Below are 12,317 nucleotides of genomic sequence, written 5' to 3' on the forward strand. Positions count from 1 at the left end.
AATGAAATTCGAGGGGTTAAGAGCTGGCTTTGCTCAAAATTTGTACAGAGTTGTTGGGAGTACTGAGGAAGCCTGTCTCTTCCTGGAGAAGCTGGGAAAAGTTTCCCAAGGGTGACCTTTGACTTAGGTCTTGAAGGACAACTGAGTTCCCCAGGAACTTCAGCCAGAAGGAGGAACGTGTACAAAAGCACCTGGGCAGGAAATTGCGATGTCTTCCTGAGATGCCTGGAAGATAATTTTTAAAAAGCTTGAAATCCTCACTGTCCACACAGCTCACTAAAAACTGGTGAGCTGGGCATGTCCAGGAGTGACCCTTGGCACCAGGATGCTGCTCCCCCAGGTCCCCCCAAGGCCATGATGCTGCTGAGGGTGGAGGAGGCAGGTTCTCCCTAAGAGAGAGCTGTGCTTTGCTGCTGCCAGTCCACCTTTAGTGAGAAAGAGGGGCATGAAACAGGCGGAAAATGTATCCCCTGTGGTCTTGGTTCACTCGGCTCATGATGGTTCTGAAATTCATTCATTCAACGAGTATTTATTGAGCACTTCCTGTATGCTGGGCTCTATTCTAGGGGGTTGGGATATGTCAGTGAACGAAAGCTCTCTGCCCACAGGCGTTTATATCCTTCTGGGGGATGTGACGCCATCTGCGCTCCACGAAGCCGGGATGATGACTTTTGCTCACCAGTGTCCTCAGGGACGAGCCTGGGATCTGACAAATAATAATGCTCGATAATTGTTGAAATACCTTACTGCTTACGAATTTCTGAAAGTACTAGTTGACCTTAAGACTTTTCCTGAATTTCTAGAGGAAAAATAAGAAAGAAGAAAGAAAAAGCCAAATGGTTTCTTAGCTCTAAGAGATCCATTGTGTTGATTTGGTCTGTAATCTATCTTTCAACCACAGAAAAGAGAAAAAATATTGAACATACTCTATCAGGGTTACTTTCCTTTGTTACACAGGAACTTGACGTCCAGTATAAAAAGTGTTTCAATCACATTACAACTTTGAGTTCACATGACAATGACAGCTGATACTAAATTTAAGTGTATTGGGGGCCTGGTCCAAACTTTGAGGTCAGAAGTTTGAAATGACATATTAAGGGGAGAACTTGTCTCTTTCCACCCTAACCCCAAGAGATGAAAGGAGAAATAACAAAAACGTATTGCATGTGGCATTAAAGCAGCCCTCCCTCACCAGGTGGAATGGTTCTCCAGTCCCCGAGGATTTTCCCAGCCTTGGTTTTCCATTACCCAGTTTGAATCTGGAGCTCTGGCTTCCTCCCCATACATGTTTCCCTCTTGTTTGATAGTGCAGAGGCGTAGGTGATAGTGTCAAAGAGCTGAGTATGTTGTTCAGAGTTGTAAAACAGAACAGGACAGAACCAGGCACGGCTGTAGGCTGAATGTAAGAGTGTAATTTCAGAGGCCAGTCTTCAAAAGTGCTGCTGCTGCAGGGCCCCAAGATGAACTGGAGCCTGTTGTAAGAATGAGAGTCAACATGGACGGCCAAGCGCTGGTGACCCAGTGTCTTCCCTGGGTGTCCTGATGGCCTGGGCCTGTGGGAGCCACGCTGATCCACAGGAAGTCATGCTTTGCACTGACATAGGGGATAGCAGACAGCAAGACCTGGAAGGAGGATGACAAAAGCAGAAGGAAAAAATAGGAAGTAGGTTGTGGGAGAAGCAGAACGTGTCCCTGTGAAAAGTGGTTGGACTTTCCTGCCAAAGGCAGAGCAGCAGGTTGCCTGGGTTTGAACAAGAAGTAGACTGTGGGTCACTAGTCTGAGGCTCCCCGTAATGGGTTGGGGACCGACAGAGATGTTGGCGAGTGGAGGCAGGGTATTGCCTGTCCGTCAAGCTGAACAACCAGCTGGTGCTCGAGGCCGTCACAGGCCCTTTCTCCTTGCTAATAGCTGAGCTGTTGGGAACTGTTCCACGGGGAGGGAAATATACCCAGCTCAGGAAGCTTCCCGAACCAAGGTACAGGAGGTGAGCTCCAGGTTCTGACAGCTTGCCAAAGGGCCTGCTGCTGGAGGGTTGGCAAGAACATACATTTTGAGGATAGTTTCCCATAATGAATTCTGACATCATTGCACTCTCTCAGTCAAGGGTGTTGAAATGGAATAAATAACATAATGTCAAGGGTCCCTGGAAAACCTCAAACAGGGAAATTTCCTGGCTCTCCTGTCTTTATTTTGGAGTAGAGTTTTAAAGCAACAGTTCCTTCTAGATATTTAATGGATCTCCAAATTTTAAGAATAAACTAATAGCTTAGAGACATGAAGGCAGTCACGTGGATTTTATTTCCCTCCTTGTGGTATTTCATAGCATTTCGAATGGCATTCTTGCAAGTTAATTTATTTTCTTCTGTTCCTTTCTATTATGGTTATCAAAATCTAGCTTAAAAAATTCTTTTTTCTGCTGTTGTAAAAGTGGAAGCGATCTGTGGAATAAAATTATGTGACTAAAAAAATGTATGAATGATTTAGGATTTGGTGAGAATTGTCTGTTTCTGCCTTAGGGGCAAGGTTTTCCATGGTCAGACGTGGCCGGCCTCCTGGTTGTCCTTCGATGGCCAGAGGCTCAGGCCCTCTCCATTCTGTGTTCACCGGGGAGCCTTTGTTTACAAGCAGGATTCTTTCCAACTTGAGGAAGAGTTTGCTTCTGAATGCCAGGGTTTCTCCGGAAACAATCTGGGGAAAACTTGTATTTGCTTCAAAGGCTTGATTGGGAAAATGTGCCCAGTGGCGGGTTTTGCTCCGTCGTGCAAGGCGTGCCTGCAGTGTGGCGACTTCCTCGCACCTCCACCAGAGGGCAGCGGTCCTGCACGGCCGGGACGTCTCCGCGGAGGGGAGAGCTGAATTTCACTACCCTTCACTTGTCTCAGGCAGCCGAGGGCATTGCCCTCAGACGCTGGACTTCTTCACCTGGGCAGACTGATTTTCTTTCCGATGTTGAACCATATCGAGGATGTCCTGCTAGCTGTGATCACGGGGATGCATAACATAGATTATGTGTGTATTAATCAAGTGATATTAATAGTACAAAAGATTATAGAACTGGGTGCTTGGATTCATATTTTGTTCCTTCCTCTGGAGTTGCACTTCGGTTTTAAAGTTTAAATTTCTTTTACTGGGAAGATGACAGAGTATGGTAGAAGGCTGCCAGCTTGCCCTCTCACTAGTTTTGAGATTCTAGACGAGCCAATTTCACTTCTGTGTCATGTCGGATTAGATTGTGTTGTATCATTTGTAGCTAGAAAATTCTGTGCTTCTGTAACTGTATAAGTAGCTCGTTTGGCAAGGAGGGCCCAAAGGACATTCTGAAATGGTGTGTTCCCATCTTGTAGCCTTCTCTGGGTTATAGTGTGTAAGATTCGATATTGCTATTCAAGTCCTAATTTCCACCTGGGGAAAGCATCCCTGTCAACTAGGGTCTCCAATCATGTTGGCTTAGTCTCCCACTTGTTCCATATGGTTCAAAATCCTGTTACTTTTGTGCATAATAGGAACTCATTCAGTGATTCTGGGAGACAGACTGCCATGTTCGTATCCATACCTCTTTAAGCTGAAGCTATTCCCTTCCCCACATCACTTAACAGAATCGAGCTTTAGTCCAAAGCAAATGTAGTTTGTTGCCGGTGAACATGGGTCCCATAAAAACAAATGAAGGGGAAAGCAGAGTAGATTGTATGTCCCAGAGCCTGTTACCTAATTTTTTATTCACGTCTCTGTTAGATTTCCTTTAGCACTGCTCCGAGTCCCAGGCACAAGCATTTCTTTTCATGCTGCCGTAAAGCTTCTGATCTGATATCATCTGATGTGTGTGGGTGAGAGGAGTAGGGGAGCATTTATATTCCTGTGCCAATAAACCATTATCCTAAAGTTCTGGGGCTGTTCCTGTGAATGAGAGTCCTGGGATGTCATGTAGGTATAAGATAGGAATTAATAGCCCTTGTGAGTACTTGTAACTTACAGAACCCACACTCGGTTTGATTTAATACCTTTGCGTGATTTAAAATGTCATCCAAGCAGAGAGCCAAATGCCTAGAGCATCTGCCACAGGCTGCATAGACTGGCTGACAGCTTTGCACCGGCTGACCCGCTCCTTGGCTTTTTGGAAAGATGAGATGGGTTCTAATGAGCAGGTTATAAATAGCATTGAATTATGTCATACGTGGTGGCAGTGCTCAATGTAAAGAGACTGTCTGGGAAATGTTCCCAGCTGAACAGGCCAGGCGCAGTTTTCAGGGAGGATAACAAATGGAGCCTGGATTTTGCTTGTTACTAAAGACTTATTTGTGCTTGAATAAAATGTGTCATGAGCATGCCTGGTGGGGTGTGTAGTACAGGTGAGAGGAGATGTGTGCTGATCAATCCCGGTCAGCGCTGGACCCTAGCCATCACACACTGGCTCTCAGAAGGGGCCTTTGACCCTTTGCTTCTTTTTATCGGTGCAGGATTTGGTGATCTATGGGACAGTAATTTATGTTCTCAAAGATGTGACGGGGTTGCTTGGTGGAGCCCCTTCATTTTTCAGACCCTTTTATTTTTGTTCTGCTCATATAAATTGCAAGTTACAAGAAGTCTTTACTCATGCTATGTACTGTGCCTGCTGAGACTCCTGCATCCTTTTGGCCTGGTGCTGCCACCCACCTTTTAAATGAAAACATAGATTTCAGTACCACTCAGCAGAGCAGGAAATGTGCAGAGCCAGTGAAAGGTAAGCCTGAGGATAGACTCTTGCATCTTGGGCTTTTTGGTGTGTGTGTGTGTGTGTGTCTGTGTGTGTGTGCGCGCTTGCTTCAGACCTGATTTTCAGATTTTTATATTCTTGAGAGATTTTGATTGTGGTTAGAATGCACATAAGACCATCAATCCTAGGCCACATTTTTCAGAGTTGACCAGAGACGGGTTGACATACACAGAGTAATTATTTACTTAAAATCTAGCCAACAGCTTCTATGTAGACAAAATGCACTGAAATATGTATATAAAATATTTAATATTAATGCATGCCAGATGGAAACCCTGTCAAATTCTGTGTGTATACAGGAACTTGACAAGAGGAGTCGGGAGGTTTAGAGAGATTCTCAGAGCTGTTGAAACAAGAACAACTCAAAACCTGCGAATGGTAAGTGTGACTGTCACTTCGCCAAGGACAGCTGGGCATTTGCAGTGCATACACTCCCTTGGTTTCTCACTTTCTTTCTCTCTTACGTATTTAACAGTTTTATTGAGATTTAATTCACAAACCAAATATTTCACCCATTTAAAGTATACAATTCAATGGTTTTTAGCATATTCATAAGAGTTGTGCAACCATCGCCACTATTTAATTCTGGGACATTTTCACCACCCTAAAAAGAAACCCTATACTCCTTAGCAGTCACTTCCCATTATCCCTGTACCCCTGTACCTCTCAGCCCCAGACAACCGCTGGTCTACTTTTTGTCTGTATAGATTTGCCTATTCTGAACATTTTATATAAATGAAATCATGCAACATGCAGCCCTTTGTGGCTGGCTTCTTTCACTTAGCATGATGTTTTCAAGGGTCGTCCATGCTGTGGCCTGCATTTAGTACTTCATTTCTGAAGTACTGCAATTGTCTCCAGTCGTAAAATTGCTGAATAATAGTCCATTGTTTGGATATACCATTTTGTTTATACATTTTGTTTACCATTTTGTTTATCCATAGATATCTGGGTTGTTTCCTTCTTCTGGCTATTGTGAATACCACTGCTATGAAAATTCCTGTACAAGATTTTGTGTAGACATATGTTTTCATTTCTCTTGAGTATATACCTAGAAGGGGTATTGCTGGATCATATGGTAACTCTGTGTTTAACCTTTTTCCACAGCACCTGCATCATTTTATCCCACCAGAAGTTATGGGGTTCCAGTTTCTCCATATGCTCCCCAACAGTTGTTATTGGGTGTCTTTTTAATTATAGCCATTTTAGTGGGTGAGAAATGGTAACCTTTATGGTTTTGATTTACATTTCCCTGACGGCTAATGATGTTGAGCATCTTTTCCATGCTCATTGGCAATGCTCTCTCTTGACACATAAGAAACACATCCTGTAAGGCCCTCCCTGGAGGACATCATGGTGAAGCGACTGGTTGTATGCTAGTGATTCATGGCAAAACCCAGATAGAGGAAAGCAGATTTGTCCCACGGAGTACCCAGTTCTTTGACTAATTATACTGACCATAAAACTTAGAAGAGAAATATGAGTAAATATAGATTAACTGTTTGATCAGCAGCTTGGCTCTCTCTCTTCTTGATAATTCTTCCACTTTCCTATGGCAAGGTTCATTAGTGAGCCATAGCCATTGGGTGTTTGAGTGAAGGCCTGGTGCTAACTAGAAAGGAAGCAAGTGCCACATGTCACAATCAATGTAGCAACCCCATGTGAGATTGCAGTTTCTTTTGTCTTTTGTCATCCATGCTAATGTCCTCTGTTTATCTTGATTCCTTCAAATGCTGTGGGAGAGTATTCAGCTGGGCAAGGCTAAGAGATCCCTGTCACAGGAAAGGGTTTCTAAGTGAAGCTGTGTCATCATGGTATCTCCAGAGTATTAGGGTATGGACATACAAATTGTAAGGCCAGATGGCTAAGCTGTAGAATAATTCCCACATTTATGGGGCCGAGACAAGATGAGCAACTTTAAACACACACAAACCTTGCACACACACACATTGCACTAAGAACTCATTTCTTCTTAGATATGTATTTATATATTGACATGATTTATAGGTGCCTTAAGAAGTTCAAATAAAACTTTTTGATTTATAGGGTTCTTTAAGGAAAAAAATCCCTGCAAGACTATGGATAAAATTTTGCCAAATATCTTTTCTCTCTAATTGATCTACTCCTAGCATTCCATAATACTTTTCTACTGGTCAGTATGAACAGCTCCTTTTGCGATTTGGAAGCACAATGAAAGTAACTGATTAAATTAGCAAGTGTTGTTATAACTTTTTTGAATGCGCATTAAAAAGCTAGTCTTTACTGTTGCTGCAAAGGAGAGGCTACGCCTCCCTATAATTGTGCCTAAGAGCCTCCTCCCAAATGCCTCTTTGTTGCTCAGATGTGGCCCTCTCTCTCTAGCTAAGCCAACTTGAAAGGTGAAATCACTGCCCTCCCCGCTACGTGGGATCAGACACCCAGGGGAGTGAATCTCCCTGGCAGCATGGAATATGACTCCCGGGGAGGAATGTAGACCTGGCATCGTGGGATGGAGAACATCTTCTTGACCAAAAAGGGGAAATGAAAGGAAATGAAATAAGCTTCAGTGGCAGAGAGATTCGAAAAGGAGCCGAGAGGTCACTCTGGTGGGCACTCTTACACACAATATAGACAACGATTTTTAGGTTCTAATGAATTGGGGTAGGTGGCGGTAGATACCTGAAACTATCAAACTACAACCCAGAACCCATGAATCTTGAAGGTGATTGTATAAAAATGTAGCTTATGAGGGGTGACAATGGGATTGGGAAAGCCGTAAGGACCACACTCCCCTTTGTCTAGTTTATGGATGGATGAGTAGAAAAATGGGGGAAGGAAACAAACAAACAAACAGACAAAAGCACCCAGTGTTCTTTTTTACTTTAATTGCTCTTTTTCACTTTAATTATTATTCTTGTTATTCTTGTGTGTGTGGTAATGAAGGTGTCAGGGATTGATTTTGGTGATGAATGTACAACTGTGTAATGGTAGTGTGAACAATCGAATGTACGATTTGTTTTGTATGACTGCGTGGTATGTGAATATATCTCAATAAAATGAATTAAAAACAAACAAACAAACAAAAAGCTAGTCTTTAAAAATTCCTTAAATATGGAGCATTTGTTCATGTAGTAGATACTAAAGAAATATATATATATAATTAAGGAAATTAGTGATTTCTCCCCATAAAAGGTACAGTTACACCAAATACACCAAGAGGATTTGCCTGTGCTTACTTCCATGTTATTTTTCTGAATTAGAGAATATCTTCCAGTATTGTCTAAGGTTTATGATTTTCAAATCAGTGTATTTTAACTTGAAAATCCTAAGAGCTAGGATTCTGACTAGAGATGTTTGAGGAAGGAAAGGAGGAGGGTCTCTTCTGGACAGTGGAGGGGCTCCTAAGGAAAGTCTAGTGGACTGGGGCTGCCCCCGAACATGGTCGGCCGTTAACTGGTTAGGTTAACACTGGAGAGACACTTGCCCATTATGTCGCACTTGAGGTGCAAGTGTGCTGTTGGCTTGCTTGATGATCTTCAAGAGACCTGAGGTAAACTGTTCCTAATGCTTTGAGTGTCTAACCAAAGGTGTACGTCAGAGTCATCTGAAGATCTTTGGAGATATACACTCACCCTAGTTGAGAAGCAATGACTGGGTCTTATTCACTGGTATCCTGGTTTATACTGGACCTCCGAATGCTTCTGCAGCTGATGCCATTAAGAGAGGGTTCTGTCAGCCTGAGTAACTATAGGATTCTTTCTAGGTTAGTTGATAATTGCAAATTTGTGATATTTTCATGAGCTGGAAAAGTTGCCATGTAAACGCTATCTAGTATGACACCATAGCAGAGAAGGATTTAAAAGTATGTTTACAGCAATTACCGCTCCTTGGTATATACCCCAAAGAATTAAAAACAGATTTTGAAACAATAACTTGTACATAGATGTTTATAGCAGCACTATTCACAGTAGCCAAAAGGTGAAAACAACCCAAATGTCCATCCATGGATGAGTGGATAAACAAAATGTACTATATCCACACAGTGGAATATTATTCAGTCATAAAAAAGAAAGAAGTTCTGATACATGCGACGACACAGATGAACCTTGAAAACATTGGGCTAAGTGGAATAAGCCAGACACAAAAGGTCGCATATTGAGTAATTCCCTTTATGTGAAATGTCCAGAATAGACAGATCCCTGGAGGCAGGAGCAGATTAGTGGTTGCCAGGGTCTGGGGAGGGGGGCGTGGGGGGAAGGAAGTGATTGTGTAAAGGGTATGGGGTTTCCTTTTGGGGTGTTGAAAATGTTTTGGAACTAGATATTATGATGATTGCACAGCATTGTGAATGTATTAGATGCCACTGAATTGTACCCTTTAAAATGGTTAAAATGGTATATTTATGTTAAGTGAATTTCACCATAATAAAAAATCTGGAAAAGAAAAAGTACACTGAATGACCAAGTGTGCACGTAATCATCCAGGCCTTGTTTTGGGCCCATTTCTCTCCCTTTCCTCTTTCAATTCTGAATTTATTTGACAGTTAACAACAATTTAAACATTTAAACTACAAGCTAAATGTAGATCAAGTATAAAAGGTAAAAGGTATCATAGGATATTGGTGATCTTGCTGGTAATTTCTCATGTTTATCTTTTTCTGAACTTCTTTGAATTTTTACTGGACACAACCAAGCATCCTTCATAATCCAAAGTGTACTGCTGATTTGTTACCTTTAAAATACGCAGTCACCTCAAAATCTCATTTACAACAATCCCTCTAGAAGGTTAATGTCCTGAGGGAAAACGTGAACTAGCATGAGCTGTCTAGTAGTAGACAAGCACATGTTTAAGGAAGAAACTTTAGAATCCCTCCATTGCAGATAGATCCAGAAAGTGAAGCTCCTTGTTCATTTTTTCTTCTTTTAAAATTTATTTTTCAGTTATGGTGAGTGCAGGTTATCTTTGCCAGTTGAAGTGTTCAGCAGTAGCCATTAGCTTAAATGATTGAAATGAGATAAAAATGAAACTTTAATGGAAAGTTGAGGAAAATAATTCAGAAACTTTAGGTCCTGAAAATTGTCTTATGAGATCTTTACAGATTGCTTGGTTCGGGATATAGGAGTTCATTTAATTTCACATTTTCATAGACATTTAAAGTCAGTGGGTCTTGCGAGTAATCAAGAAAATTTGCCTTTGTCAGAATCCACTAAGCTGGTAATTTGGTTGCATTTAAGTTTCCTTGTGATGTTTTGAGAGATTTCACATGGATGAATGCCTAACAGACTTCTCTTTGGCACATATTTATTTTAAAAGTCTCTTTCTCAGGGAATATCAGCATTGTTTTGTCTCCGTCTTCCAGACAGTGCTGAAACCTGGCAGAAAAACCTTCTGGTTGAAGTTGTATTGTGTTACCTCTGCCTGATCATAGGGTAGCTTGGACTATCCTTGGGGCTCAGTTCTTGTGTTTTCAGAGGATTTTTTTTAATTTCTCCTCTTCTTCGTCACTGGAAAATTCTGAAGTAAATGAAGTGATATGCATCAATCAACAAAATACATCTTAGTATGTGCTACCAGTGCCCCCTCCTCCCCAAATACATGGTACTGTTCTTGACAATGGAGTTACAGAAGATTTTGAAAGACAAAGTGATCTGCATCCACCTTAGGTTTTCACAGTGAGAAAGGAGAGCCCATCCAGCTTTGAAGAAAGCTCTTTTTTGCTCAGTAGCCACAGCCCCCACTTTGTCTTCTCTGCTGTACAAGGCCAATGGGAGCTTCTGGGGCTGGGGGCCCAGAGCACACTGGGAACAGCATGCAGGGGTGGGGACCATGGAAGGTCTGGCCCTTGGCACATTGGAGAAAGGAGGCAGTCTAAGATCTGCAGTGGACAGAGACAGCCTAAGATCTACAGTGGACAGAGATAGTCTAAGATCTGCAGTGGACAGAGACAGCCTAAGATCTGCAGTGGACAGAGACGGTCTAAGATCTGCAGTGGACAGAGACGGCCTAAGATCTGCAGTGGACAGAGATGGCCTACGATCTGCAGTGGACAGAGACAGCCTACAATCTGCAGTGGACAGAGATGGTCTAAGATCTGCAGTGGACAGAGAGGGCCTAAGATTTACAGTGGACAGAGATGGTCTAAGATCTACAGTGGACAGAGCCAACCTAAGATCTGCAGTGGACAGAGACAGCCTAAGATCTGCAGTGGACAGAGATGGTCTAAGATCTGCAGTGGACAGAGATGGCCTAAGATCTGCAGTGGACAGAGACGGCCTAAGATCTTCAGTGGACAGAGATGGTCTAAGATCTACAGTGGACAGAGCCAACCTAAGATCTGCAGTGGACAGAGATGGCCTAAGATCTGCAGTGGACTTCTCATCAGCCATGAAGAGATTTTTCAGGGACAACATCATCTAGGTCAAGTACTGGCTTTCTGCCAGAGTTGGGCTTTAGCGGACAGTGTTGGAAGGTGATGAAATATCTGCAGGGCACTCGTTATTTATAAGAGCTCTTAGAAAAGAGCTGAGCTAAGAGTTTCAGTTGTTTCAGGTATAAAACATGTTTAGTGTTCCAGAGTGTGAGGTAGGGTGGCATTTTAAAAACTGTGAATTAAAAAAATAAGTTAAAATACATTAGTATGTCATATTTTCTTTTTCCTTTTTTGGTCATAAACTGATGTAATTTTCATCATAGACATAGAAATCCTTGATTTTGAGTGTTGGAATAGTGCCTAGCACAAAGTAATGATTGATAAGTATTTATGGAATGAATGAACGAATGAATGAAAAGTATAAAGTAGCTTCATGGCTATGCCTTTCCTCCTTTGTGTCCCCAGACAATAGCCAGGCAGTTGGCGGAGATCTTGCTGCGGGGTATGTGTGAGCAGAGCTACTGGAACCCTCTGGAGGACCCACCGTGCCAGTCACCTCTGGATGATCCTCTTCGGAAAGGAGCAAACACCAAAACCTACACCCTCACTCGGAGAGCCCGCGTCTACTCAGGAGAGAAGTATGGGAGTTGATGTCCTAACTGTAGGTTAGGGGAGAGGTGGGAAACTTAGGGAAAATTCAAGCATGAGTTTAAGTAGCAGGGGAGATTTTCTTCCCTAAAAGAGAATCAGATGAACAAGTCTCATTACCAACTTAATGGAGACCCACGGCTTTTCATAACTTCAGCAAATCTCTGAGCGCTAGTGGGGACTTTTTAAGTAGGAAAATGCTCTCATCTCAGTAATTGGCTGCCATTCTCAGCAATCACTTTTGGTCTTGGGGATTCTCATTTCACTTATTATAAGAACCCCAGTGTTACACAACACCCAGTGGCAAGGCTATTTGCAAGCCAGAGCTAACGTTTTTTTCTTTTCTTCAGCAAGGGCTTAATCCTTTTGTTTAAAAAAACTTGTTTTAAACTCAACTAGATATAAGAAGAAGGAGAATTAAATAATTTGCAGGTGATGGGAACATGATGGTTCTTTAGAACGTCCTTATGTTTTTAAGTTTTAAATTTGGGAGTTGATCACTTTTGGAGAAAATGGGCCAGAGAACTACTACAGTCTCAGCCAAGCCTTCTCCTGGTCAAGGCGTGGAG

At 42.3% G+C, this 12,317-nt stretch overlaps 1 protein-coding gene across 5 annotated transcripts in view; it reads left to right on the forward strand.

The window, feature by feature from the left end:
• TTC7B (tetratricopeptide repeat domain 7B) overlaps positions 1-12,317 on the forward strand; it is a 294,097-nt gene that overhangs the window by 130,173 nt on the left and 151,607 nt on the right. For all 5 annotated transcript variants that reach the window (XM_037832063.1, XM_037832064.1, XM_037832065.1 and 2 more), the window contains 2 exons: positions 5,051-5,129; positions 11,566-11,738. In XM_037832063.1, coding sequence (XP_037687991.1) covers positions 5,051-5,129; positions 11,566-11,738 — 252 coding nt within the window. The remainder of the gene's footprint in view (positions 1-5,050; positions 5,130-11,565; positions 11,739-12,317) is intronic.

This window comes from Choloepus didactylus, chromosome 4 (assembly GCF_015220235.1).
Source record: "Choloepus didactylus isolate mChoDid1 chromosome 4, mChoDid1.pri, whole genome shotgun sequence".
Classification (NCBI taxonomy): Eukaryota; Metazoa; Chordata; class Mammalia; order Pilosa; family Megalonychidae; genus Choloepus; species Choloepus didactylus.